This window comes from Letharia lupina (assembly GCF_014066315.1).
Source record: "Letharia lupina isolate WasteWater1 chromosome Unknown contig_5, whole genome shotgun sequence".
Taxonomy (NCBI): domain Eukaryota; kingdom Fungi; phylum Ascomycota; class Lecanoromycetes; order Lecanorales; family Parmeliaceae; genus Letharia; species Letharia lupina.
In genome coordinates this window covers 2,162,586-2,190,106 of record NW_023502974.1, presented here as the reverse complement: position 1 = coordinate 2,190,106, position 27,521 = coordinate 2,162,586, and the positions used below count along the sequence as shown (strand labels likewise).

Sequence of the window (27,521 nt, the reverse complement as noted above, 5' to 3'; positions counted from 1 at the left end):
AAGAAATTCCACCGAAAATGTACTCGTGGATTCCAGAAGTGAGTTACTTGATAGAGCGAGGACACCAATAGATCAAGCGACATGCCGCTGAGTGGAAATATTCATTGGTGTCCTCGCTCTATCAAGTAACTCACTTCTGGAATCCACGAGTAATTTGCCCGGTTCAAAGACCAGGGAAATGCGATTCATGAGTTGAGATAGACGTTTTGCTACAAGCGCACGAGGACCTCATACCTCATGCATTTGGCGATAAGGAAGTTGCGATCCGGGCTCTACGAGTACCGTCTGTTCCTATCGTAACCGTGTCCGTCTTTCCGAAATTCGGCTAATGGCGGCGGTTGCAGAGGTATCTTAATGCCGCTTCCTGCGCTGCCGCTGCGCTTACTTTCATTGAGGACGAAAAGTCAAATCACTGCAGTCTTTAACAACAACCTTCACCAACACCAGAATGAGCCGGCAGTGTCAGAATGAGACGGAGAACTCGGAGAAGCCTCGTGAACATTTGCTTCTTCGCCATCGCTTTGTTTCTTATCGTGTACCTCAACCGTCATCAACCGAACAACAAAACCTACGCATGGACTACAATTCGCTACAGGACTACTTCTACCACGCTACCCAAGACTCGCGGCATCTGTCCCGGCCTGGCAGGGAGCTCGAAGCCGGCACTAGTCGTGTCGCGAGTTGCAGCCGACGGCGACTCCAATTGGCTCGATGCGCTGGCTAATTTATATCACCTATGCGTTTACACTGCCGACGCACCGGCCGACATACACAAGACGCATTTGCAAGTCCCTGCAAACCGCGGGCATGAGGCAATGGCGTATCTAACGTTTCTAATCGACAACTACGCAGACATCCCTGCAGCCGGTGCAGTATTCGTACATGGCGCGCGCTGGGCTTGGCATAACGATGCCCCTGACTACGACAACGCAGCTCTACTCATCGCTCTCAATGTTTCTGCGGCGCTCGCGCCGTCGGGCTACCATAATCTGCGTTGCGACTGGAGCGCCAGCATGTGCTCGTCCTCTTCGGCGCCGCCGCAGGGCAGCCTGGAGACAGTTCTGAGCGCTATGCTGGAGCCGTGGAACGCCCGCGCGACATCTGATGCGGCGCTGCCGCGCGCTTTCGCGGCTCTGTTCGGTGGTGATGGGTCTGCTGTGGGTTTGGGCTCCATCGCCGATGAGTACGCCTCGTCCAAAGATGGTGGGAGACTTCTTCTAGGTCGAAATGATGCCGTCCGCGCGCAGTGTTGCGCGCAATTTGTCGTTGCGCGCAATCGTGTATGGCAGCATTCCCGTGACGAGTACGTCGCTTTGAGACAATGGCTACTCGACGGGAGCAGCGACAGTGGTACGGACGAGCACTCACAGAGTAGAAGTGTTGCACCGCGTGACGACCGAATCGCAGGCCGAATCTTGTCGTATCTCTGGCACATCCTGTTTATGCAGCAAGGTGAATCTAACGCTCAGACCTCGTCACCTGGTGCATACCGAGGTGTCGACCTAGAGCGGCTCAATACCCTAGCATGCCCGCGCGCTGACGACTGCTACTGCCGCTTATATGGGCGTTGCGGTCTTGAAGGTTGCAATACTCCGGGTCATTGCCACGGACAGTATACCTTGCCGCCGGACTTCCGACTTCCCGATAATTGGATGGCCACGCATTCGTGAGTCACACATATCGTGGACCTATATTTTTACGTGACGGCGGATTCACAGAGCTTCGGCATTATTATTGTGCCCACGCCTGGTAAGGCGCCGTGAATTTGTTTGACTGGATAATGATGGATTCGATAGGATAGAGTCTTCTGACTGATGGATTGCAAACAAGCTAATCGTGCCACAAACAAGCTACATAAGTGCGTGGCACCGTAGCACGATTAGCTCACTCGCTATGTTGTAAAGTAGCCACGCATACGCGAGATCCGAGTACCTACATTAAGGATGTGAACCTGGCCGGACAATATCTACGTCTTGCGGTAGATACAGCTATAACTACATTTTCACAGAACGCTAGACTGTATGTGCTACTAGGGTGCAAGTAGATACGGTATGTAAATTTTCACCTGTCTTCAGTAGGTACTGATCTGACCAATCAAAATGCGCATGACTTGACTTACTAAGCGCCTTAGAAATATGTTTTGCCAAGCAATTGTATTTCAATGAACCCCACTAAACGCATCGATACTCTTTTTACGTCTGCCAGATATCATTCACAAATGAGTACAACTCCCAGTTAGATGCTCAAGTAGACAGGACCCCTATTACTACATATTCCATTCCTTCCAACTCTCCCATTCCCAACTGCCATTAACCCGCAATGGCCTCAGTAACACAGGTATCCGGGACCCATTCCGAAACCGCCCAAACAATCATCGACTCGCAACCGCAAAATCACATACATGGGACCTATTCGCGAGGAAGAGGAGGAGGAGGAGGACCTGGTGGAGATAGAGGCCCGCACCAAAACCAAGGTGCGAGGGGTGGAAATAGACGAGGAGGGAGGGGGATTTGGGCCAATCGACCAAACGGAGGACCCAATCAGCGAGCAAGAGGCCTCTCTAGCTCAGCGATTCCCTCAGCACCTCCCATACCACCACCTCCCGGCGGTGGAGGCAGCTTTGGTGGTCGCCTGACCAAAGATGCCGAAACGAAAGAGGGCGACGAGAACAAGGAGCAGAATGGGACGGAGGACGAAGTCGAAGCTGAAGTCTGCTTTATATGTGCTTCGCTTGTGGTCCACAACTCTGTTGCCCCTTGTAATCACCGGACTTGTCATATCTGCGCCTTGAGGTTGAGGGCTTTGTATAAGACGAGAGCATGCGCTCATTGTCGGACGGAAGCCAGATTCGTCATATTCACTGATGATGCCACTAAGCGTTACGAAGACTTTGTTGAGGCGGACTTCCAAGAGACCGATGAAGTGCTGGGTATCAAGTACGAGCAGAAAGAAATCCACAGTGACACAATACTTTTACTTCGGTACAATTGCCCTGACGAAAGCTGCGACATTGCCTGTCGGGGATGGCCGGATCTTCACCGTCATGTCAGGAGTATCCACCACAAGGTCCTGTGTGATCTATGTACAAGGAATAAAAAGGTCTTTACACACGAGCACGAGCTGTTCACACAACAAGATCTGAAGAAGCATGAAAAGTTCGGAGACGACCATCCCGGGGCCGTAGACCAAAGCGGTTTCAAGGGACATCCAGAATGCGGCTTCTGCAGACAGCGGTTCTATGGAGACGACGAGCTGTATACGCATTGTAGAGATAAGCATGAGAGGTGTCACATCTGTGATCGTAGGAATCCAGCAAGGCAACAGCAGTACTACGTGAATTACGATTCATTGGAGCAACATTTCAGGAAAGATCATTTTTTGTGTGCAGATCAAGAGTGCATGGACAAGAAATTTGTTGTCTTCGAATCCGCGATGGATCTCAAGGCGCATCAACTCGAAGCACATCCCAATGGTCTGACCAAAGATGCCAGGAGAGATGCTAGGAGAGTCGACATCTCGGCCTTCGACTATAGGACTCCGCACCAAGACAATCGAGGAGGCAGGAGAGATAGAGAGGGTAGAGAGGGGAGAGGCAGAGGAAGGGGCAGAGATCCCAACACTGAGGCTCTCCCACAGTCAACCGCACAACCTTTGCGTAGAGATGAGCTCGCTTATCAGAGGCAAATGGCAGTCCAAAGTGCTCAGTCAGCCACTGCGAGGACCTTCGACGACCAAATGGCCTCTACCGACGCATACGCTGCGAGGCCCACAGGCCGAGTTCAAGACATAGTCACAGCACCTAGGAATCATACTACCACAAACAGCTCGTTTCCAGCCATAGACAATCTCCGTCTCGACTCCGCCGCTAATACAATATTAGCACCTGCCCAAGCCGCACCAGCAGTGACCCCACAAGAACAAGCCCGAAGATTGCAGCACAGCTCCGTCATGGACCGCGCTTCGACCATGCTCAAGTACGACCAACCCAAAATCTCAGACTTCCGCAGCAGCGTTTCGTCCTATCGCACATCCACCATCACAGCCTCCCAACTCATCGACTCCTTCTTCTCCCTCTTTGACGTTCCCTCGGCGGATCTAGGCAAACTCATCAAAGAACTTGCCGATATCTACGAAAATGAAGCAAAGCGCAATGGTCTGCTCAAGGCGTGGAATGACTGGCGCGCCATCAATGAGGACTATCCATCATTGCCAGGGCCGAGTGGTGTCTTACCTGGCTCTCCAGCCGCTGCTGCAGGTAGTGGAGGCCACCGAGTGCTCAAGCTGAAGAGCTCCACAGCTCAATCATCACGCTCGGCAGTTAGCAAACAAGGTAGCTGGGGCAATTCCACGGCCGCGAACCCATTCCCGTCGATACCTGCATCCTCGGCCAACAGAGCAGGCGCGGGACGCGTTGGCGCCACACCTTGGATTGCCCCTTCCTCCTCATCCAGACCCCCACCAGCATCCTCGCGACCACTATCCAGACCCTCAACCTCCGGCCAACAGAACGGTTCAGCGGCAGATGCCTTCCCCGCGCTACCAGCCGCTGCAAAGCCCAACACCATGATCATGGGACTAACGCGAGGGACTGTGCGGTGGGACGACGGGAGGGGAAGCAACAATCGTGCTAATCCGTGGGGGGCTGCGAATGGTGGAAGTGGGAGTACCACTCCTGCGGCCGAGACAGACGGAGAGCCCGAAGCGGGCAAGAAAAAGGGCAAGGGGAATAAGAAGCAGACTTTGTACAAATTTGGTTAATCACCTTTCTTGAATTGCAGCCCATCTTTAGACATAGACAACGGCGTATGATGCCCAGGATCTGCTCGGCTCGGCTCGGCTCTTAAACAGTTTTTTTGGGAAACCCTATGTGATATCTTCGACGGGGTTGATGATCTTATGTACATAGACTATATAGCGCGACGCTGGTAAGATACTAGAAGCGTCAATCTTAGCACGGATTACACGATAGCTGATCCATGGAATGCAACAATGTCTAGGCGTGGTCCCTTCTTAAGCCAACACTCCGGCGCAAACGTTGGTTTGAACACGGGATTTCAACTGCAGGACCATGCACATGGTCGATGTTGCTATAATTTAAGATAGCATCTGGATCATGGACGGGTGAAAGCGCAGCATAGATATCTTTATTGAACATAGATGAAGCTCGATCGAAGCCACATGATGACTTCAAAAGCGTAGAATTCCGAAATCTATGCCCGATTGATCATCGAACGAGCTCGAGCACAAGCGAAATGACATCTCAGACTCTGCCGCCTCGCGAACGATATGGCCATCTAACTCTCATCCCCCGTTTCGGACTGGAGAGCACCCGTCATTTCGAAGCGCGGCTCGGGGCTCCATTCCATGCTCTCGGCTGGTTCTTCCGGCCGGGTACCTCCACCATGGCTCACGGAGCGGTCCTCCGCCTCACTTTCTGTCCGGGCTTCAGCCTCGACCTCGGTCCCAGTGTCCGATTCCTCCTCGCTCTCGTCCGCCGCTGAAGCAGCATCCGCGTCAATAGCGGCCATGCGGTTCACGAATTCGTCCTGTAGTTTCTGCATCCAGGTGGCCAGCACCTTGCCGTTCATATTCCCTTCGTGTGCCTGTATGAGTTGTTCGCGTAAACTGAGGATCAGCTTCCGGCGCCTGACCAGTGCTAGAGTCTTGGAGTTCTTCTTGCGCTTCTCCATGTTCGACGTCAGCTTCTTGGAAACCTGCTCCGCGACACGCAGGACATCTGGAGGCAGATCGACGACTTTGGCGAGTGCAAGACCGTAATGCTCTTCTTGGACCGCACCGCTGGCAACCTTGTATAGCATCTTCATCTGATCTGCTTCGCTCATGTCCACGGAGAGGTGGAAATTGACGACGCCACTGCGCTCGGCAAGGATCTTTGCCAGGTCGCGGAAGTGAGTGGCGAACCAGACGAAGGCCCCACTCTCCACCAAAGCCTCTGCGACAGCGATGGCGATGGAGAGACCGTCCCGAGTGCTGGTACCTCGACCAAGCTCGTCGACAATGACCATGCTTCGAGCATCGATGTTACGGAGGATGAAAGCTGTCTCGCGCATTTCGGCCGCAAAGGTGGAGACATTCGCTTCGATGCTGTCGTCCATTGAGATGCGGGCGAAGAGCTGGTGGAAGATTGGGAAGGATGCATAGGAAGCCGGTACAAAGCATCCTATCTGAGTCATAACAGCCATTAGAGCGATTGATCGGATGTAGGTACTTTTTCCGCTCATGTTGCAGCCCGTGATGATCTGGAACCTGCTTTGCCGTGTGGCATATGCGTCATTGGGGACATACTTCTCTTTATGTATCTTCTCTCGGATAGGGTGTCTTCCACTCTTGATAGCGAGGGTGCGAGTCAATTCGGGCCTGCAGTAGTCCTGGGTGGTTACCAACTGCGCGAAAGAAGCAGTGACATCGAGGAGTGCAATAGCATCGCTGATCTTGAACAGAGGCGCGATCTCCGCACGGAGATTCTGGATAAATTCTTGTATGCTTCGATCGCTCAGTTGAAGCACCTCATGGTGAGAGTCCATTATTTTCTGGTTCCACTTAAGGAGATCCAGGGTCTGACACTCAATCATGTTCCTCTTTTTGAAGACGTTAATGAAAACATCTGGCAGGTTGCGGTCCTCTATCTCCGATGCAGCGATGCGGATGTAGTACTGCCTGGCGGTGTCGTACTTCATCTCAAGAGCTATCTCATGGGTTTCTGGATTTGGTCAGTTCCACAAGACAAACAGGCGGTGCTCGACCCACCACCCAAACCTGTGACGAGCTGGTAAGCGTCCGCGTTCGCCTCTTTGTACGTCTGTCTTGCAACGTCAAGAAGGCCGTTGACTCCTGACTGTGGAGAGAAGCCCGATCATTCAACGATCTTTTAAACCCGATAGGACAGCGGCTAACCTTCACTGCATATGTCCTCTGGTTACGTAAGTCCAGAGGTTGAACCTGGTATGTAATATCTTCATTGATGGTGTCATCGATCATGGCTTGCACGTCGGTATAATTTGCAGGAGAGCACAACTACACTATCAGCGCCATCAATCAAAGACAACAAGCATTTCCTACCTCGTATATTCCCACTAGCAGTTCGCTTCTTGTAGTTTCCAGTGCTTCGTAAATCGGAGGAATCGACTTCACGTATTGCTTAAGTGAGATGACATTGTTAATTGATTGCTCTGAGTGCTGAATGGAGGGTTTCGTAGGGATCAGGGTGATCTGCTTTTGTCAGGTTCCGCTGCTTCTATAGCTGGACAAAAACTGACCGCCGTTAAGACCCTGTCAACGTCCACAAAAGCTTTTAAAGCTGCCACGACTGTCAGCGCACGGTCAATGTGCTATCGAGAATTATCGTCATGCCTTGTCGAACAGCGAAGAAAACGTCTTCTCTCGTGGTCAACTCCTCCAAGGCATCATAGCGTTTCGTCAAGTAGGCGGCACTTGTGGACGGTTGGAGAACACTGCTCTTAAGGACTCGAGCGCCCATAGCCGTCTGGGTCTGGTTTAGCAGACCAAACAAACAATCTTTCGATCTGGCATTCTGCAGGTTCTGAATAAGCTCTAATGCGTGAATGGTTGAAAGATCGGTCATCATCGCGCCATCAGCCGGCTGGTATGTGATGCGAAGAGAATGGAAAGGGAAGGAGTACAAGAGGCTGAGCTCAATGTATTTGAGCACCTGGAACAACTCAGCCTCGATCGGAGAAGCATGCTAGATCGCTACCCACGGCAGCGATACAGCAAATTGCGTAATAGTTGCCTTCAATAGCAACTTTGAGAGCTTCCAGATCCTGCTTCATTGCCAACTGTTGAATGTATTCCATCCCTGTCGTCTCAGCCCAGTACTTTCTATCTATTGGGCTGATGCGGATGTGGGGAAGGTCGCCTTCAATGACAGAGTAAAGCTTTGACTTAGGCTGTGCGGCAGTAATCATGACAAGGACTTCAGTTGGCTCGAGACAAGCAAGCTTATGTATGGTCTTGACATAAGTCTGGTTGTCTGATATTTGACAGAGAACAGCTTCAGTAGTAGATATGTTGACAAAGGCCAAGCCGACGATAGGAGAAAGTCCTCTGGATTCGCTGATAGCGCAGATGATCTGCTGATCCCCACCAATGGTCGAGGCAGCTGTTCTAGGTCTACCAGTCCGCGGTCGACTAGTGGTAGCCCTGCTCATGCTTGTGCTTGGACGAGGGGTAGTACTTTCATCATACGGGCGTGATGGATAAGATGTGGTAGCAGAAGTATAAGATGTGGATGGACGACTACTGGCCGCCATGTTGGATGGCCCGTCCGCTTACCTGACGATGCTGGCTCGAGTAGGGATTTTACTCCTCTTCTCTGAGGAATTGCCGCTCACTTGCAGTCCGATCGTGTAAGTATGGAGACGAGAAGGATGGAGATGAAACAAAGTTGGTGAGGTCGGCCTAAACTTGACTCGGCAAGGGGCTGTTGGGGGGTGAAACAGTGTTCGGGTAGGGGTCGGCTCGGGGCACGTGGGGTCAAACGTTCGGACATAAGGTACTTAAATGTTTTGGCTGCCGCTCGCTAGTCTAAGCACTTTTCAAGGCATCGAATATTTTGGGTCTTCGAGTAAGGTACATCTTTTCTTGTGTACCTTTTTCTGGCGTAAACTTGTTTAACTCATCATGGCGACTACTCTACCCCCACCAAGCAAGCGTCAACGCACCGCTACAGCCGAGAAGGCAAGAGCGCAGCAAGATGTCGACACAATCCCTGACAACCTGGGATCAATCCGAGTGCAATTTCTGGATCAAGCCTCTGGCATATCAGCCGGTCCACCGGTCTCTGTGCCAGTCCGAGATGCTACGGTGAAGAATCTGGAGCTGCTGTTGAATACGTTGCAGAGGAACGTAGGTGTTCCCAGGACCACGAGTTGTTCTCCCCATCAACCGAAGGCAGAAATAGTTGCTGACCCTTCGCAGGATGCCTCTGAACGAATCCCCTATCGGTTCTCCTATCGCTCTGACTCATCTGATCCCACCCGACTCGACAACGCTCTTGATGTATCAGATGATCTCTACCATTCCCTTCTCAAGCCTGGCCTGAAGACAACCGAAGACTCTATCAGTCTCCAATATACCCCCCAAGCAATATTTCGAGTCCGTGCCGTATCAAGATGCTCCTCCTCAATACCAGGGCACGGGGAAGCCATACTAGCAACAGCGTTCTCGCCTTCGTCATCATCAAGACTAGTAACAGGCAGTGGAGATTCGACTGCTCGGATATTCGATTGCGACACTGGAACACCCATTCACACTTTGAAAGGCCACACGAGTTGGGTGCTGGTAGTCAGCTGGTCTCCAGATGATTCGACGGTAGCTACAGGTTCGATGGATAACACAGTCAGATTATGGAACCCCAAGACTGGCGAATCACTAGGTGCACCCCTCAAAGGTCACAGTAAATGGACCACCAGTTTAGCGTGGGAACCTTACCATCTCCAGACGCCTGGCCGACCACGGCTCGCCTCTTCTTCGAAAGATTCCACCGTAAGGGTATGGGACATTGTCTCTAAGAGGATCGAATTGGTGCTCAGTGGTCACAAGGGATCTGTATCCTGCGTTCGCTGGGGTGGGACCGGCAAGATATATACATGTTCGCACGATAAAACGGTAAAGATCTGGAATGCAAGTGACGGTACTCTCGCACATACGCTCTCCTCCCATGCCCATTGGGTCAATCATTTGGCTCTCTCCACAGACTTTGTACTACGAACGGCCTATCATGACCACACAGGTCATGTGCCACCAACGCAGGAAGGCAAGATTGCAAAGGCAAAAGAGCGCTTTGATAAAGCTGCAACCATTAGCAATGAGATAGTTGAGAGGCTAGTGACGGCCAGTGATGACTTCACAATGTATCTATGGGAACCATCCAAGACTACCAAACCTCTTGCTCGCCTTCTTGGGCATCAAAAACAGGTAAATCACGTTACGTTCTCCGCCGACGGTCTTTTCATCGCCAGCTCTGGCTGGGACAATCATGTCAAGCTATGGAATGCAAGGGACGGGAAGTTCATTGCTACGTTGAGAGGCCATGTTGGGCCAGTATATATGACTTGTTTTAGCCCCGACAGCAGGCTGTTGGTTAGTGGAAGCAAGGACACCACGCTGAAGGTATGGGAAATTAGGACTGCAAAGTTGAAAGAAGACTTGCCAGGGCATCAGGATGAGGTGTACGCAGTTGATTGGAGTCCCGATGGAAGCAAGGTTGCGAGCGGAGGGAAAGACAAGGCGGTGAGAGTGTGGAGACATTAAAACGTTTGGTGAAGCAGCCATTCAATGACACAAGCTCATCTATGTTGAGTCATGATTATGTCATCTTCTTGAACAACGGGTGCTACGACATAAGTCACAGTTCGGTTATGCAGAAACAGTAAGGGAGACCCAGCACCAGGTAGTGGCGACGATGTCTTCACTTGGCTGATTGCTGGTATGACGTTCAGACATCATCCCTTCAATCGCCATCTCCTCCCCATCAACGCCAAGCCATGGCTAGATACGGCTCCAATCATGTACCCGTTGACGTGATTCTCATCTCTGACCGCCATCATAGCCATCCTCTCCAGTAGCAAATATACCTCAGGTTCGTATAGCTGCTAGCGTGACACTTTGGATCCTGTCCTCTCGTCGCTGCCAGACTCGGCCTTCGGTCCCCGCCGCGACATCCTCCCCCAGATGGATGGGTCTCCGGTCCATATGTCTGGTCTGGAGTAACCGCTTCGGTCTACTAGACGACCGTCTAGATGGCCTTCCAGGTATCTCTTCACGTCCAGCCCCAACGATAGGGGTCGTGCCATTTTTTCATGATGCGCATCCTTGGCATAAGGATCTCGCTCCCTACCCGATGGTCCGGTCCGCTTATACGGATTGTTCATTATACACTCATCTTTTGTTGGGTTTGTTGCTCATTCAGGTTAGATTCAGGGGATGTCGGACCGGGATCAAGCACAACACGTAACCGTGGTCACACTACTCGCTTCTCTGAGTACCTTAGTTGGCTGATGAAAACCTCGCTAAGCTTTTCGAACTCACGCAGTAACCGATTTGATATTGGAGCTATAAAAGTATTGGATAGTTGGCTCGCGAGATTGCTAATCATGATTCATAGCCGAGGGCGGGTAGCGTAAGATGTATGAAGTTTCGCTGGACACGCCTTGGCTTTTCTCGCTCATACGCTTCGTGACGAGTTGTTCAGATCCAATGCAGAGCAGCTGACGCCCCGGCCTGATGTCTCTCTCAGCTCTGCGGATTAACAAGCCACACTCGCCCCAGCGACGGTAGATCTATGAACTTGGTTGGGCATCTTTTCCTTTTCTTCGCTCATATGCTTCGTGACGGCTTGTTCAGATCGAAGTAATCTTGGGCAGCTGACGCACGTTGACTTGAGAATTATCACTCTCAGCTTTGAGATTAGCAAGCCACCCTCGCTATCTTTTGTCTTCGGCCTGAGATCTCTCGGCTCTAGCGTTAGCAAACCACTCTCACCGCAGTAATCCTTCACGGCTAGGTTTCGTCCTTGACCTAAGATGGTCTCAGTTTTGAAGTTAGCAAAGCCACCCTTGCCTCACCAAGCGTTCACGGCCGTGTTTCGTCCTTGATTCATCTTGCAAGCAACATGCTTGCGGTATTCGTGGGCTGAGAATGCGGCAAGATTGGGCACACCTGTCACTTGTCTAAGATCATCTAAACACCCACAATCTAGGCCAGGTCGCTGCACGCTGCAAGTGACTTCTCTAATACCTTACGATATGCAACCACAGCTACTAGCTAGACTTGGAGTTTAGAGTCGTTCAAGACCCATATGCACGGTACACGAGTGCGCATGGCGACAATCCGTCCACGTCGTCCAGTACTACTAGCCCAGATGGATGCTTGGGTGTATCCTTGGGTGTCCAATCAAGCTATGACTTCTTGGATGGCACGCATCTAGTCCCCGCTGTTGGGGACGCCTCGTCTTCAGACGAAGCGTATCACCACCAGTCCGTTCTGTACGTGAGCGAAGACGGTTTGACAGCCTCCCAGCTTCCGATTCGCGATCCGAGTTCCAAGTGGTGGAACAATGGCTTTTAATGGTCTAGGATGGAAAGAGTATGGGAGGAATGATCTTTTGAATCGGTCTGAGCACTAAGTCGGAGGCGGATGTCCATTACCAATTTGATGTCCGGAGAGGCCACGTTCTATTGAGGGCATCTTTCCCTGGTCATTGATTTGTCTTATGCAGTCTTTCATCTGGATAGTGGCTGAACCAATATCTCACGACGCAAACGACAATCGAATGTCTTGTGTTTCTCCTGCGCGGTCAATCTTAAAGTGAACACTGAATCAACCGATATTCGTTTCGAAATCCAATATCGGTGTCCGACTCTACTCAGCAAGACTCAAAGATTTAGTGCTCCCTGAAACTATAAGGATCGAGATAACTCTATGGAACGGACTTATGCCGTTCGCCAAGGGTATCCGTCACCCTCCGGCAGTGCGTAGCCCTAGAGAAGCACCTGCGCAGACAACGTGTGAACTAGGACTCATCTTCAGAGAAACAAACGTTGTGAGGCACGCCAGCAACCATGGCATCAATAACTACCCACACATTCCTCATGCCTTTTACTTCCGATAATTTCTTTACCACTTTTTATCTACGCTCTTGCCTGCGCAACGGATAATCTTTGGGGGTTCGGTTGAGAATTAGGCGTATTCCATGGGGCTTTTGCGCACAAGTGGTAGGAAGTGGTACGCGATTGGTAGATTTTGGGCATCATAACAGGGCAGTAAGTCTGGATCATGCAATAGTGGCGTTGAGAAGCCCGTTTAAAATGCTTTGAGTTGTGATCCATTTGCGTTTCAGTAACGCTTTGGAGTACGCGCCTTTCATTCAAGGACTCCGTGAGTGATCTATCCCACCATGCTATTGGTCCACCCATCTCATTAGGTGTCACGCTTCTCTCGCTCTTTCTTGCCGTTATTCTTCATCCATTTTGCAATTCTGGGTCGTCCTAATAGAGCGGAGACATGATCCCTTCTTGTGAAGCCAATTGAATAGTTTCAGCGCGATAGAGCCACAACCAGGAAGAAACAGGAGATTTGAAAGCATTGCGGTTAGGGTCAGGCCCAACCATCGGTAGTATCCCAGTAGTACCTTCACCGCCTCCCGTTGATCTTCAGCAACGGCGTCCCTCAGACTCGGAGCTTATCTAGAGAGTTTTTTCTGGAGGCTTCTGGGCCTCCAGAAGAGAAGCTCTCTAACGAATTCGAGTTTGCTTTGGCTCCAAATCCCACGTAACGGGCGAGCGGGCAGGTGCGCACCACTGACATAGGGAGAAAGGTCGATCTGCGTATTGCTCTTAGTATCTGAGTAGGTAGTTGGAGATAGCTTTGATCTTACGTATTCCTCCATCCCGTCACTACTACGCATGTAATTCACGGCGGCTACTAGTCTCTGTAGAAAGTCTACAGTAAACCAATCCAGTGCAAAGATCTTGGTTTGTTCATCGCGCAGATGGACAGCTTTTGGCCCCGGGTCTTTGCGAGCATTACTGAGATAGAAGAGACGTGTGCAGAAGCGAAGACGAGTGAAGTCTGAGTTGAGGGCGATGTAGAAGCTTCGACAGACATGTGGCAGTGAGTGTGTCTCTGATAGAATGTAAATCTCTTCCAATAGCTCGACGGGCAGCCTCATAAAGGGACCAGGCAAGACACGCCCTGATGAGACAGACATGGTTCGCTGTTGATTCATAGAATGCGTATCGATATGGCACGGTGGTCACCAGAGTAGTGGACGATAGCTGGACAATATGCTACAAGTGAGAGATTGAAGACAAAAGTTTGATCATATCAGCGAGTGGCGACGACAGAAATGACAGAGATTCACAGAAATTCCAAGGCTTAATGCTTGGCGTTCCTGGCATAGAAACGACGCTAAATGTCCTCGACGTCAAGTCCTGTCATACAGCTATCAAATCGAAGGTCAGAAGAAGAGAGTACGCCGAAAAGAGGCCTCACAAGCATTGACGCAGCCATGGACTATCTCGGAGACGATGACTACCCTCCTCCTCCACCGCCCCAATCTCAATTCATGCAACCCACCGCCCCACCTCCGTCCCTCCCAGCCTACACCACCGATCCCTACAACGGCATGCCCCCACCCCCTACCGGCGAGTACCCGGACCTCCAGCAACTCATGCAAGCCTGTCAAGACCACGCCCGCCTCCACGGCTACGCCTGCGTGACCGCCAGCAACAATTACAAACGGGGCATCGCATACGTGCGCTGCGACCGCGGCGGCGACTATGTCAACCACTGGAAGCTGACCGACGAGACACGCGTGCGGAAGAATCGGAAGAAGAGATTGGTTGGCTGCAAGTGGAAAGCGAGAGCGAAGAGAAATTCGACGGGCACCTGGGTGTTGACCATGATGGAAGATAAGCACAACGGACACGATCCGTCAGGCGACGCGACGAATCATCCGAGTCTGAGGCAGTTACCGGCTGAGGCCGTGGAGGAGGCGAGACAGGCGTTCAAGGCGGGGAGGAGTCCGAAGCAGGTGCTGGAATTGTTGCAGCAGCAGTACAACCCGGCGGTGACGGCGCAGGATGTTTACAATCTGAAGGCGAAGATTAACCGGATTGATAATTCGGCGACTGCTTCCCCTCTTACATCCAGGACCGAGGCGGATATACCAACTGATCCGTCGCTGCACATGCAAAGTTCGTACCAGCTTCTTCTCGTCTTCGAGAATACGCTAAAGTAACGTTGCAATAGGCTCCACCCAAACCCTTTTACCTGGCAGCCCGCATCCCCTTAATGGTGTTGTATCTGCTGCTCACAAGTGCCAATGCACATGCTGCGATCATTGAAGGCCCAATCGTACCAGCATCCTCGATCAGCCCAGCATGATTGCAGTGAAGCTTACGAAGGTACACTTGAATGCTTCTTTCATCTGCTCTCTTCTCACCACTTTGAGTCGCATCGTCACCAATCTCGGCACCAGATTGGGTCACGAGCACCATTACAAACAATATTTACCAGACGACAAGCATTGCTAGGAGCGTTTTGCACCGTTAGAACTAGAGCTGACCGGCAGGGCGTTAAGAAAATGGACATGCGTGCATCTAGCTCTTTGCACGAAACCGTATCTGTTTCAACCAGAGGCGTCAGGGGCCGGGTTTAGCCAGTCTGCTCAGCTAGATACCCAGCACATGTATGCTTAGAAAAATGCAAAGAATGTTCACACGACACACATTCGTGCTTCAGAAATCTCGGTTCTATGTACTGCCAAACAGGGTATTATAGGCGAACTCCCAGCGCTACACGCATTCATGAGGCATGAATCCAACCTCCCACGCACCAGGCGCGTCCTTCACAACCACAAAGCCGTCAACATCCCGACCCCCACAGTCAACAACCCCACCCACGAATCCCCCTTCCTCCCCCCTCCATTCATCTTCGCCGCCAAATAAGCCAGATACTCGCCCGCCTCCCCCTTCCCCTCCGCCTCCGCCTCCAACCTCCCCACCTCCCTCCCAACCTCCTGCCCAAACTCCCCAACCACATTCCCAGCCGGCCAATACTCACACACGACCAACCAGCCCGGCACGCCCCCCTGCCCATCACAATCCACCCGCCCGCACCCCACACCCGTCGTCCCCTTCCAGACCAGCTGCGAAAAATGCCCCGTCGACTCGCTGAACCCGCCTCCGTTCCTGAAATCGTACCGACTGCCCTCCCGGCCCCACGCGTCGACCGCGTCCGTCACGTTCGCGTAGCCCTCGGCGAGATTCTCGCCCGCGGCGCCGTGCGAGTGGTTGAAGTGGCATTTCGAGGCCCAGGCGGTGGCGTAGGTGGCGAGGGAGGCGTTCCAGGCCAGGGCGGTGGCGTTGTAGTTGGCGCGGTAGGTGTTGGTGCTGTTGAGGATGGAGGATTCGAAGGTGCTGTCGGAGGTGTATTGCGCTGATGCGGAGGGTGTGGAGCTGGTGGGGGAGGAAGGGGAGGAAGAGGGAGAGGGAGAGGAAGAGGTGGCTGCCGCGGCGGTGTAGGTGGAGGTGGAGGTTTCGACGACGAGGACGGCGGCTGTGAGGGTGGATAGGAGGGGGATGAGGATGATGGGGAGGGGTGGGAGATGCATTGCTGTGGGCAGGTGTAGGGTTGGGAGGAGAGCGAGTGGCGACGATGAGGGAGAAATGCAGAGGTTGATGGCTAGTATGAACAGACGAGTGTCAAACAGATGAGGGCCATTGTTAGAATATATCAGCGACCAAAGACGAGGGGACAGCGGTTAGGCATCTTGATTATCATGACGCCCTTTTGTCGAACACGTAAATACAGGTTTTTGGTTTCATAAGTAGTGTACAATGAAACACGACTTTATTTGAGAAAGCTATTCATATGTACGGGGGTTTGAAATTGCACGTTTCATGGAGAATGATTCGCCGTGGTCTTTTGATTTGTCGGCGGCTGCGCTTGCAAGCGTGCAAGCCAGCGGCAATGTCTTGGCCATTGTGGATACTTTGACGTCGGCAGAGGGTTTTTCGTAATGGTTAACATAGGCTAGTTATAACACTCTGCGCGGCCTACATGTTCACTCGTAGAAGCCCTGGGAGGCGTATCGATCCGGTGTTTAGATGTACAAATGGCCTCCCCCACCTCGACTTCGGCTCATGATGATCCGCTCTCGCAGGAAGAGCTGTTACAATCGCGCTACGCGGATTGGAAACAACGATTCGATGGTAGGATGATGCCGGAGTTGCGGAAAAAGCACATATTCTCGGCGTCTTGGGAAACGTTGTGGCATGATGCATGGACCGAGTATGATCAATTAGAGAGAGTGAGACTTGAAGAAGGCTTCCCGAAGCAGACTTGGCAGGATGAAGTGGAACATGATCGGAGACTATCCGAAGGTATGAGGAAGTATAAATCTAGGTCTGTATCTTTGACAGCCTCCGATTGGTCGCAAGTACCTCTGGGCATGATACTAGAGAAGTACTTGGGTACGAGCATTCGCAGCGGAGACAGAGATGCGGCTGTAGCCCTCGCTAGATGGCGCAGATTTCGCGAGGTAGTTGCAGAGCAGCCACAGTTCTGCCGCTCTCTATCATTTTCTCAAAAGGTCTCATGGACCATCTTGACACACTGGTGGTCAGGAACCTATCAAGATTCAAGCTTGTCGAATGCCGCAATAGCGTCTCTCGAAGCCGCTGCTTCTTCTCCAGTCCCAATGATCTACTTCTTTGGCGAGGCATACCCAGACGCAGAAACATTCACCCAACTTCGAAAATCTGTGTATCACTCAATCATGTTCGATCTTTTCAACCGGGAATTCAATCCGCATCATTGGGAACCACACGTCAGGGGAATCCTACTCACCACTCTTCGGTTTACAAGGTCTAAGGCCGTCCAGCACGCAACAGCTCAGAGACTTGGTTATACGTCTTATATGAACATCAAAGGATGCAGGACATATGACGCCGGCTTCTACATGGGTTCAATGGACAAGCCTTGCCCTTGGCTACGCAGAGAAGGCGACCATAAAGAAATGCCTTTTTTCCTCTGGGACGTCGAACAAAGGCGTACTGTGATAGTGAACGATCTGAGCACTGAGCCAGTGTACTGTTGTGTAAGTCATACCTGGGGTCGATGGCGGAAAGAAGCTATTCCGATAGATGGAGTGCCTTGGCTTGTCCCACGGAATGAAAAGTTTGAAGTCGAGAGACTGCCTGAGCATCTACAACAAATTCGACCACAGATACGCTTCATCTGGATCGATCTCTTTTGTATTCCTCAGGATGGGTCCAGAAAGGCGGATGAGGAGATAAATCGTCAAGCATTGATCTTCCAGAATGCTTCTCGCTGCATAGCCTGGATAAATGACGCAAGACAGTGGAATGGGACTATGAAAGCCTTGGACTGGCTTGGAATCTCCTATTTGCATGCCACTACTTGTCCTGGTATTTATGACACTGACACGCTTCTACCTCCCCTGCGTCATGAAGCCGATACTACCAGCGAGCTGTTCTCATCGCAAAGCGATCCTGCCGAAGTGGAAAAACGGCATTCTGCCGGGTTGCTAGCAGCAACTGGCCCACGCGCGGCACTGTCAAATGATGTTGAGACGCTTGCGGAACCTGCGAATTGGTTCTCCTCGCTTTGGACCCTCCAAGAAGCAATGCTTTGTCCTAGTATCACCTTTGTCGCTCAAGACTGGATGCCATTGAACGATAGAGCTGGAACACCTGTACCTCTTGACACTTTCTTTACATTCATAGACACCGTAGAAAGTGTCTGGCGCAACGGAATGCCATATAAGGTCTTCACAGAGGGCACCATGACAAAATATTCGAAATATAGTATCTTCCTCCAATCCGACGAGCATTTCCGATCCGACAAGCATCTATACTTGAAATGGCCCAACGGCCCAAGACAGCTTCAGGACTTGTGTCTGATTACGAGAATGGACAATCTCCTCGAATCACCATCTCCAATCGGGCTGCTAATGGTGGCAAACGTTCGCCAATGTACAGGCAGCAGAGCACCGGCTATCATGTCTGCTCTAGGGATCACGGATTGGTACAACTCCGAGTCGGAGGCCCACACGGACTTAGTCCTGGATACCTACCCTTTAGCGTTTGTTAAGGAGGCTGCATCGAAGCTGGGTGCATCGTTTTACGAATCTGTGACAAGACGTCAGAACATACCAAAGTGGTATGATATATTCAATCGCTCACATAAGGGCTCTATGATGCCTTTCTCCGCCACCAACGGTTGGTATTCGCGCATTCTTGCAATGCCAATCCAGCACAGGTACACTCCAGAAGATCATCCGGCGGTGAAGACATGGACAATCAAGCAAGACGGGAGTGTGGGCATCAAGCGGGCAGGCATTGTAGCTTCAACGGAGTTTCCAAATCCTAATGACTCACAAATGCAGATTCACATCATGAAGGGTGAGTTTCTGGAGAAGGATTGCCGATTTGGTGATTGGGCAAAGAATCTGCCGGAAGGGGTATGCGCGTACGCTGTCAGCCTGCTGCAGGATTCCCAGAGGCAATATGGTTTGATCTTCCAAGGCTATCAAAAGATGTGGTTCTCAACCCAACGCCTAGTGAAGGTTGGCACATTCATGCTCCCTGAGATTGACTTACCGCCTACTACAGGCGTGGACTGGGTGGTCCGGTGACTACGAGCTGGCAGATAGTAGCGGTAGAAGAACAGGACTCTACGAAGTGATTTATCGCACAAGTTACCGAGCGATACAAGAAACATGAGCTTTCGTCTGACGGTCGTTCGCGCCGAAGATTCCTTCGTTAGTGCGCTGCGGGTGTTACTCCGAAATGCTTGGTTTACTTCGCTCTGGACTTTACTACGGCAACCCATTTCGACCAGGGGGTCAACCACCGAAAATCCATTTTCCATTTTTCCATTTTCCATTTTCCATTTTCCAATATTCGCTTATCCCACAACATTGCTCCACACCAAGGCAATTAATTTAGATTCTGAAGAGTGTAGATTATAGCGCGCATTCTATAATATAATTTAGAATTCGAAATCACATAAATTGACTTAATATTGGCGGAGTAATATTCAATTGGAGGTTTTGGAGCCATCTACCTTGACTGCAGCCCACTCCCCAACCAGTGGTAATGACTCCACAATAATCACAGAAGCTTTGGGCATGATAATTCCAAGTCTTCTTTCAATAATAGAACACTATTTAATGAATCACATCTGAGTGTTATAGAGCCATCGCTTGCGTTTTGATAGATCGATAAATAAATCGGGAGGTGGCTATGAAAAATGATTTTGCGATTTTACGATTTTCAAAAATTCGAAATTGCGGGGTTGACCCCCTGGTCGAAATGGGTTGCCCTACTTACAAGAGATGTTCCTTCGCGCAGACGCTTCGATTGTGGTCAAGGCTGCAAAGTCGTTGGAGCGCAAAGGAGGCAATGGCAACAACCTTGGGCTTGCGAATCTGATCGTCAACCGTACCAGTGTCTATGCTGAACTAACGCGCAGAGCCGTCAACGGCCAGCGTCCCCCCAAGAAAGAACACGCGGCAATTTTCAATCTGATAGAGAAGCTAGGTCCGTACCATAGGCTGTGGGAGAAATCCATGCTGCTGTTTGGCGCAGCTCGACACTGGCAGACACGAGATCCCAACGATCGCGTCTACGGCATTATGCAAACATACGGGTCCAAGCTTGGCCGGTCCTTCCAGCCCGCAGAACTTCGCCCTGGAGGCTCTCAAGCTCCTGCTTGCTACAGCTCAGAACACTCAGTCCACAATGTCTGCTCAGCTATTCGTCCACACAAGGCGTATCGAGTTGGGTAAATTGCTGACGGGTGGATTCCGATTCCAAACTCCCACAAGTCCTCGCGATCACCGAGTCCGATCGCAAGAGCCTGTGCGAAACATCGTTCGAGACGGTTCAAACGCCGACTCTCGGAGGAAAATCCTGTCTTCCAAATGACCTCGCCATGCTTTGGCAGCAGGCTTCTTCGCCGCAGGAATCCAACGCATTGCAAACCATCCTGCTGGTCGTTACAGATTTCAGCGAGCAGATTGTTGGGAGCGTTAGTCGACGGTGTGGATGAAGACATGGATGTCATGGCTGGTCTGATCGTTCACCGGAAACCTTACGAGACAGCGTGTGGTGGCAACGGTTTGGGATTGACCTTTGGGAATCAGCGCCCCAAGCGTCGGTGGAAGGGTCCAGGCGGAGGCTGGTACAATTTCGATGGCAGTTTGGCTTGGTCGAGCTTTAGTGGGACGCATGATCGAATCCAGGCGGTGAGGACTTTTGACTAGTACGTTGAGTGCGCTCTGTCTCGGCCGGCTATTCTCGGTCTCCGTGCGCGAAGTCTTAAGCTACGAGAACTTGAACAACGATGCATGGAAGCTCACTGTTGGATGAGAGCAAGCTTTGAAAGCCTCTTGCTTGTGATTACTGCATTGTTATCGCGGGTTCGATACTCCCAGTACACTCACCGAATCCTACAAGGCCGCCTTCTTCACCTCCGGCCCGACCCTTCAGTGTCAGTGTATTATAGTCTTTTAAGAAAGTCCTCTCGTCTCCACCGTGTAGCTGTATCTTATTATTCCCATTCGCACTGAGCTCCAACATACTACCGGACATAGTGCCTGGCTCTGTTCCGCTTACCGTTCCCGATCCCAGTAGATCGCCTACTTGCATGGGACAGCCACCAGCTGTATGATGTGCGAGCATTTGAGGGAAGGAGAAGAGGAGATATTTGCCGTTGGTACCGGCGATCGTGGTTGAGGTGCCAGATTTGGCTGCATAGATCGTTAGGACATATGGAGATACCCCAATGGAGTTGGCCATAATCGTCAACTCAACCTCTAGGTTCAGGTCGTAGACATTTTCTTCCTTCCCCTCTCGCATATATGGCAGCACTCCGTTCTCGTTCTCGATTCCGCTGGCCCTGAACGGCTCCAATGCATCCATCAATACGACCCATGCACTGCCACTTGTTCCGAAGATCTTCGAATTGAATGGCCCAAGTGGTACCATTTCCCATGCCTGTATGTCCCTTGCAGACCAGTCGTTCATCAGAACCAAGCCGAAGATATTCTCCTCCGCCTCTTTGATTGACACGGGCTCCCCCATCTTGTTGGCCTTGCACACGAACGCACCCAGCTCAAGCTCGAAGTCCAGACGTTTGGAAGGAGTGAAGATCGGCTTTGGAACTTCTGCAGTCGGGTTTCCCATGACCTGGCCATGCGGTCTGCGGATCGAAGTGCCAGAGACAGCCACCGAAGAAGCTCGGCCATGGTAGCCGACAGGCAGGTGCATATAGTTCGGGTGTAGAGCATTGTCGATGCCGCGAATCAGGGCACCAGCATTCTAAGCATGGTGCTTGCCGACGAAAAAGTCGGTGTAGTCGCTAATGCGGAAGGGGAGGTGGGTCTCGACATCTTTCAGTGGGAAGAGACCTGTCGTAGGGTTTTGTGACACCCTCAGCAGGACTGAATTTTGACCCTTCTGCAAAGACCTTTGGGAGAAAATGGCGAACCTCTCGATGGACGGCGCGCCCTAGTGCTGCGAAGTCGTTGAGGGCGGGTTGAGAGAAAACCTCGAGATGTGATGTGATCGCCCGACAGTCCGAGGAGCCCGAACATAAGGCGAACACGGAGAGATCAAGAGCATGTTCTCCAGTTGCTACTCCGACGTGCGGAGAAGATGAAACAGGTGTTGTGATTATTCCGAAAGGAATGTCGGCGAGGGAGAAAGGGGAGTCAGGGGCGATATCTAGCCAGGATCTAGGCGCCATTGTTTTGACTTTCGATGAGGCACTCTGTTGCCACGGGCAGCTTCACAGCTTCGCTCGGGAAGGTTGGAATTTTTGAAGTAGGCCATAGCGAACGCAACGTCAGCGCTAATGCAAACTTTGCGTTGCTGTGAATCGAGGAGGTCACGTATCGGACGCACTAATGCAAGTCACGTGACTAGTGCGCCAAGGCCCCGGATGCAACCTGGAAACAGACTAGGCCTGAATGATACGGCGGACGAGGGCTGACACTACGACAAAACCGAAATCAATTTTTTTTTCTTTGATTTTTTTCTCCTTCCCGCGACTTTAAAAAAATATTTGAAGAGATTTTTTTAAAAAATATTTTAGAGAGATACTTTAGGGGATTCTTTAGGGGGTACTCGAGGGGGATTTAAGAGATTATTCGAGGATATACTTTTAAGGATACTTTAGAGAGCACTTAGAGATGTGTGTGGGAAAGCGGTCGTACGCTTTCAAGCCTACAACTAGTATAAGTAACTGTTTAGTGACGGACTACTAGTGATCACCTTTTGGTCTAGTCGTAACGAGCATAACCCGCCCCGCTTCTCTTAGGGGGTTACTTGAGGGGTTTCTTAAAGAGTTACTTGAGAAATCACTCGAAGAAACACTCGAAGTGCGAAAAAGAAGTTTTCTTAAAAGAATTCACGGAAAGTTCTGCGGAAAGTCCCGTAGAATTTTTTATTTTTTTTGCGCGAACTTCATGGTACCTGGGAGGATACTCGGAAAAGTACCCGAAAGAGTACCCCGGAGAATACCCCGGAGAGTACCTCGGAGAATATTCCGGAGAGTACCCCGGAGAGTAGCCCCTAAAGAGTACCTTAATAAGCTTAATAAGTACTTCTCGAAGAGTTAAAAATAGTGTACGCGTAGCAGCTGCCTAAAAATATTCTAAAAAGAATATTTTGAAGAAATTTACTAGAAATCGCGAAGACGAAAATAAAAAGAGAATTTTTATTTTATTTTATCGTAGTGTCAGCCGTCGTCCGCCGTAAATAAGGCGTAGGGCCAACAACTAACAAGCAAGGTTGAAAGCGAAATGAAACAACAGCAGCACAGCGAATTTACGACAGTCAAGTGTCAAGTGTCCATGATGTGACGAAGTGAAGAGTAAAAGACCAATCCGACAGAGAGAATGCATAGATCTCTATGGGATCCATCACTCAAGCCGGATCGTCGTATACAGGAAGTATTCCATCTCAGAGTCAGACCAACAATCGCTGGCGTCGATATGCCTGTCTCGCTTCTCGCTTCTTTTTAGCCTTCTATGGTACCGAATTAATTGACTTATAAGGTAGTATTTCATTATAAGGTAGTATCGCATATCAAGGCTCCATCAAGCAACTGACTTATTAATAAATACTCTGGGCAACGTGCGAGCAAAGCAGAGAGCTAGTCAGGAAATTTTGAAAGCTGCGGGCCGGCTTTTGCTGGGTTTTCCAGTAAATAATCATGTCATCCTGCATCAAACATGTTCCTCCCCATAAGAAAAGAAAGTCATAGAGCACTTTTGGCCGTGCACAGGACCTTCTTGCCTATCAGTGCAGACTTGCACGTGTCGCACCCAGTCTATCATTAACATTGCTATATCGGTTGGGAAGAGAATGTCATTCTTTTGTTCCTTCAATGGATTACTTTTCCTGCTTTGGCTACAGGTCAATCACAATCACGCTGCACCTGCAGCCGAGTGTATACCATTGGTTCCGCTGTTAGATGCTAACGCGGGATCGATAAATAACTTGCTGGATATCTCATGTGCAACTGTATATGTGTTTGACAATATAACATTCAGTGGCGGCTCTCCAGGACTCATCGCTGGAAAGACCACGCTACTCCCCGGTGGACCACCAGCTATCATCTCACATCATACATTCTCCCTTGGACCATCAGGAAGTTCGGTTGCCGTCGACGGGACACTCACAGCTTTGTCACAGCAAACACCGACCAAGACTCCCGCTCCAGGTTCCACCAAAAGTGCTGGATCCCCTTCCACCACTGTGACTTTGTCGACGTACACAGTCGACGGAATCCCTCTAACTGGCAACCCTACAAGCCTCGTTTCAGGAAGCAACACACTTACACCCGGCGCTGCTCCCGTAACAATATCGAGCCATATTTTGTCGATCCCCATTTCTGCGAGTGAAGGACAGATCAGTGTCGATGGGACCTTGACTACTTTACCAACCCAGCGCCCAGCAAGTAGCCGAACTCAATCAGTCTTGTTGACTTCGCTATATGAGATCCTCGGTGTCACTTCAACTGATACTGTACCTCCTCCCAATCTTTCAACTCAATTGGTCACTAGTACTTGGACCTCCAATACTTGGTTGACAACCACGGTTGGTGGGCAGGAGACGATTGTGCCCGTTCTTGTGGGCTGTGCTCACTGTGGAGGTACCGGCGGAGGCGTGATTGTCTGGAATTACCCTCCACTCCCAGGTGTAACCTTTCAATTTCCAAAACTGCCAAATGGAGACATCGTGGATCCTTTCCATTTGCCCTGTATCCCGGTCCCTTTCATCAGCAGTTGCGCGTCTCCACCTGTCGACGATCCTCCTGTGGATGGCGCTGCTGGTGGACCTGATCCCAATCCAGAATCCCCAGATCCAAGGACGCCCTCTTTAGCCTCCTCTCCAGATCCAAGGACGCTGTCCTTAGCCTCCTCTCCAGGTTCAAGGACGTCGTCTCTGGCCTCTTCCTCTACTATGTCATCGACGACCTCTCGACAGCTATGTTCAGCTTTATGCTCTGCGTGTGCGAACAATGACCCTCCTTCATCCTATCCTTCGCCTGCAAAATTCAAGAAACGCGTTGTATCGCTTCCCCAGAAAATCTCTTCGAGGTATCAGAGTGCATCGAAACTAAAGAAGCGCGTTTTATCTTTACCTAGCGACGCACCGTGGAATGGAAATCTGGACTCTTTCCTCTACGACCAGATATCGATTGCAGAAGATGCTCACAATGATGTACCTCTCAGAATTCAAGGGGTAAAAGGCATCTCATCCTCTCTCGCAATTCCACTGCGGGCCCTCCCCTTGAGTATGGTTCTACAGGGAATGTACGGCTGCACCTCGGTGATTGTCATATCTAAAGGGCTTGTTTGGGGTTCACATTTATGGGAGAGTGAGGGCTTCTTATCGGGTGAAGATAATTTCAAAGCTAGCATCATCAATGTGTTAGGTTCCGGGGATGGTACTCCTGAAATGCCTGGTCTTTCCCAATTCACAGCAGTCGGTGGCCGACTCTCCCGTGCCACCAACCCACAAGTGTTCATCGTAACCCCTGGATTTGTCTCAGGATCAGGAGCCATGTTTCATCCCCAACGAGTGGGAGAAATTACTGATAAGCTCAAGGAGATTCTTGGTCAGAATGTACCCTTGGAGCCGATTCTGTATGATCCCGTGGACAAACCGCCTGAGCCGGATAGCGATGACGGCAGCCACGAGGATGACGAATGGACCCCTGACGGGAGATTTTTATTTCAGTACGACCCTAATCAGATGCAATGCAATGGTGTTCAGACGGCCATGTGGAGACTCTGGATCGAAGGCGAGCTCCTTAAACAGGGATCCTGGGATGCCACGAACGAACAGCTCGTTCCACGTCAAAAGCGTCGAGATCTTGAATCCGCAGGCGCAGCTGTTTGCTCAGCTTCCAGCACTAGCCCAGCTTCCCCACCACCCTCGACATTTGCCATATACCTTGCGCTGAAAAGCCTCGAGAAAGAAGTGATTCAGCCTAACGGATTACCCATAGAGTCCTATGTTGAACTCTACGACGAAGCCTGGGAAATAACTGGAGACTCCGAGCCAGACTACTGCGACACCCCCACCAGGTCTACGGTGATCAGTGGCGCAATACCAATCATCAATAACCCATACCCTACCACTACTATCACGAGTCTCCAACCATCGGGAACATCTGGACCCACGTGCAATTGGATCCCAAGCCCGAGCGACGACGCGGGCTATCTCAGCTGCAATTCCAATCCTACCCGCGTAGCCTGCCTGAGTCCGGACGCACCGGAGACCACATGCGGGAATGGGGACTCATGGGTTCTTCCAGCTGTGCGGTGTATTTGGCAAGGAGATTGAGGTTCTGTGCTTCGCAATAGAATAGGATGCGACCTCTGGGTTAGCACACCTGAAATCGAATGATAGTGCCGTCGTGGCTCAGCGTTGATAGCGTCCAGAAGAACGGCGCTGATGGTCCATAAAATTTATAAGAACATAATAATAATCTTAATCTGAATCGTGTTAGTACACCTTATTACATGTACAAGACAAATTGATTCTTTCGGGCAATGCACTCCGCGGCGCAAGCCAGATTGATCTTCACGGGCCGATCACGCCTTGCAAAAAGGATGGCCAAGCTTGACATCGCAATTGCGCTCGGATCAAGCTACCAGTTCGAGAGGTGTGTTCTACGGGCCGCCTTTTGTGATTCATTACGTGAGTACTTCTAGCTCGAGCATCTGTATTAATTATCGAATATCCTTCAACAAATCTCGATACGAAAGATAAAAAACAGAATCAGACATTGATAAAATCTTAGGAATCAGCTCATTGCATCTGACAGCTCTGACAATGGAAGATAAACCAAACGCTAACTTCGATCTACTTTAGTAGGATGCGTAAGTGTGTGAACATGATTCCCTCTGCCTTCCTTATCCGGAAACCAACAACTGGTTTCGGAAGAGATGTAGCTCAGGCCAATGTTCCCACCGAATCGGTCTTTCAGCAAGCATAACGGCGTCAAGTCGAACTCTCTAATCAAGGGTTGATGAATTCCGTAAGCATGTTAGTGAGCAGAACCCTCAAGTGCAGAGGTACTACGCTCACTCTGCCGTAATACGACTTGGATTTTCAATTTTTTTTTTTGCAACAGCTGCGCGCAGTGCAATGATTTCGAAACACCAGCCCACGCCTGAATCAACTCGGCCGCGAAGGATTCTCTTTTCCGAGCAAGGAGCGAATGGGGCTCTTCAGGCGTCTCTCAGTTTGCGCAGCTCAGAGAACGAAAAAAAAAGAAAGAAAGGGAAATCTCTTTATTTGAAGTATAGGTCATACATACATAGACTTGATGGTGCGGTCGGAGTGCTGCTTTCAACAACTCGGATGGGAATCCCAATGCACCAATACCCCAAACCAAGAAAACCCTCACGGAAAGCAACCAAAAGGGTG

At 50.7% G+C, this 27,521-nt stretch overlaps 8 protein-coding genes across 8 annotated transcripts; 5 read left to right on the top strand and 3 right to left on the bottom strand.

Moving 5' to 3' along the window:
- Positions 1-467: 467 nt before the first annotated feature.
- On the top strand, positions 468-4,758 carry HO133_008847 (uncharacterized protein; the record flags this gene model as incomplete). The annotated part of the gene is made up of 3 exons (XM_037299710.1): positions 468-1,666; positions 2,338-2,473; positions 2,545-4,758. 3 exons carry the CDS (start codon positions 468-470, stop codon positions 4,756-4,758), a joined length of 3,549 nt encoding a protein of 1,182 aa, XP_037155711.1.
- Positions 4,759-5,294: 536 nt separating this feature from the next.
- HO133_008846 (uncharacterized protein) lies at positions 5,295-8,291 on the bottom strand (the record flags this gene model as incomplete). Its single annotated transcript, XM_037299709.1, has 6 exons — positions 5,295-6,721; positions 6,769-6,856; positions 6,916-7,035; positions 7,081-7,230; positions 7,340-7,690; positions 7,740-8,291. The coding sequence occupies 6 exons, from the start codon at positions 8,289-8,291 to the stop codon at positions 5,295-5,297; spliced, it is 2,688 nt and encodes an 895-aa protein (XP_037155710.1).
- A 370-nt stretch (positions 8,292-8,661) lies between these two features.
- Positions 8,662-10,293, top strand: HO133_008845 (uncharacterized protein; the record flags this gene model as incomplete). Its single annotated transcript, XM_037299708.1, has 2 exons — positions 8,662-8,886; positions 8,959-10,293. 2 exons carry the CDS (start codon positions 8,662-8,664, stop codon positions 10,291-10,293), a joined length of 1,560 nt encoding a protein of 519 aa, XP_037155709.1.
- A 5,045-nt stretch (positions 10,294-15,338) lies between these two features.
- HO133_008844 (uncharacterized protein) lies at positions 15,339-16,156 on the bottom strand (the record flags this gene model as incomplete). Its single annotated transcript, XM_037299707.1, has 2 exons — positions 15,339-15,562; positions 15,670-16,156. 2 exons carry the CDS (start codon positions 16,154-16,156, stop codon positions 15,339-15,341), a joined length of 711 nt encoding a protein of 236 aa, XP_037155708.1.
- A 504-nt stretch (positions 16,157-16,660) lies between these two features.
- On the top strand, positions 16,661-19,204 carry HO133_008843 (uncharacterized protein; the record flags this gene model as incomplete). The annotated part of the gene is made up of 1 exon (XM_037299706.1): positions 16,661-19,204. The coding sequence occupies one exon, from the start codon at positions 16,661-16,663 to the stop codon at positions 19,202-19,204; it is 2,544 nt and encodes an 847-aa protein (XP_037155707.1).
- A 702-nt stretch (positions 19,205-19,906) lies between these two features.
- HO133_008842 (uncharacterized protein) lies at positions 19,907-20,836 on the top strand (the record flags this gene model as incomplete). Its single annotated transcript, XM_037299705.1, has 3 exons — positions 19,907-20,127; positions 20,174-20,414; positions 20,576-20,836. 3 exons carry the CDS (start codon positions 19,907-19,909, stop codon positions 20,834-20,836), a joined length of 723 nt encoding a protein of 240 aa, XP_037155706.1.
- Positions 20,837-20,972: 136 nt separating this feature from the next.
- HO133_008841 (uncharacterized protein) lies at positions 20,973-22,320 on the bottom strand (the record flags this gene model as incomplete). Its single annotated transcript, XM_037299704.1, has 2 exons — positions 20,973-21,893; positions 22,063-22,320. 2 exons carry the CDS (start codon positions 22,318-22,320, stop codon positions 20,973-20,975), a joined length of 1,179 nt encoding a protein of 392 aa, XP_037155705.1.
- Positions 22,321-23,809: 1,489 nt separating this feature from the next.
- Positions 23,810-26,432, top strand: HO133_008840 (uncharacterized protein; the record flags this gene model as incomplete). The annotated part of the gene is made up of 2 exons (XM_037299703.1): positions 23,810-23,834; positions 24,145-26,432. The coding sequence occupies 2 exons, from the start codon at positions 23,810-23,812 to the stop codon at positions 26,430-26,432; spliced, it is 2,313 nt and encodes a 770-aa protein (XP_037155704.1).
- Between the last annotated feature and the right edge of the window lie 1,089 nt (positions 26,433-27,521).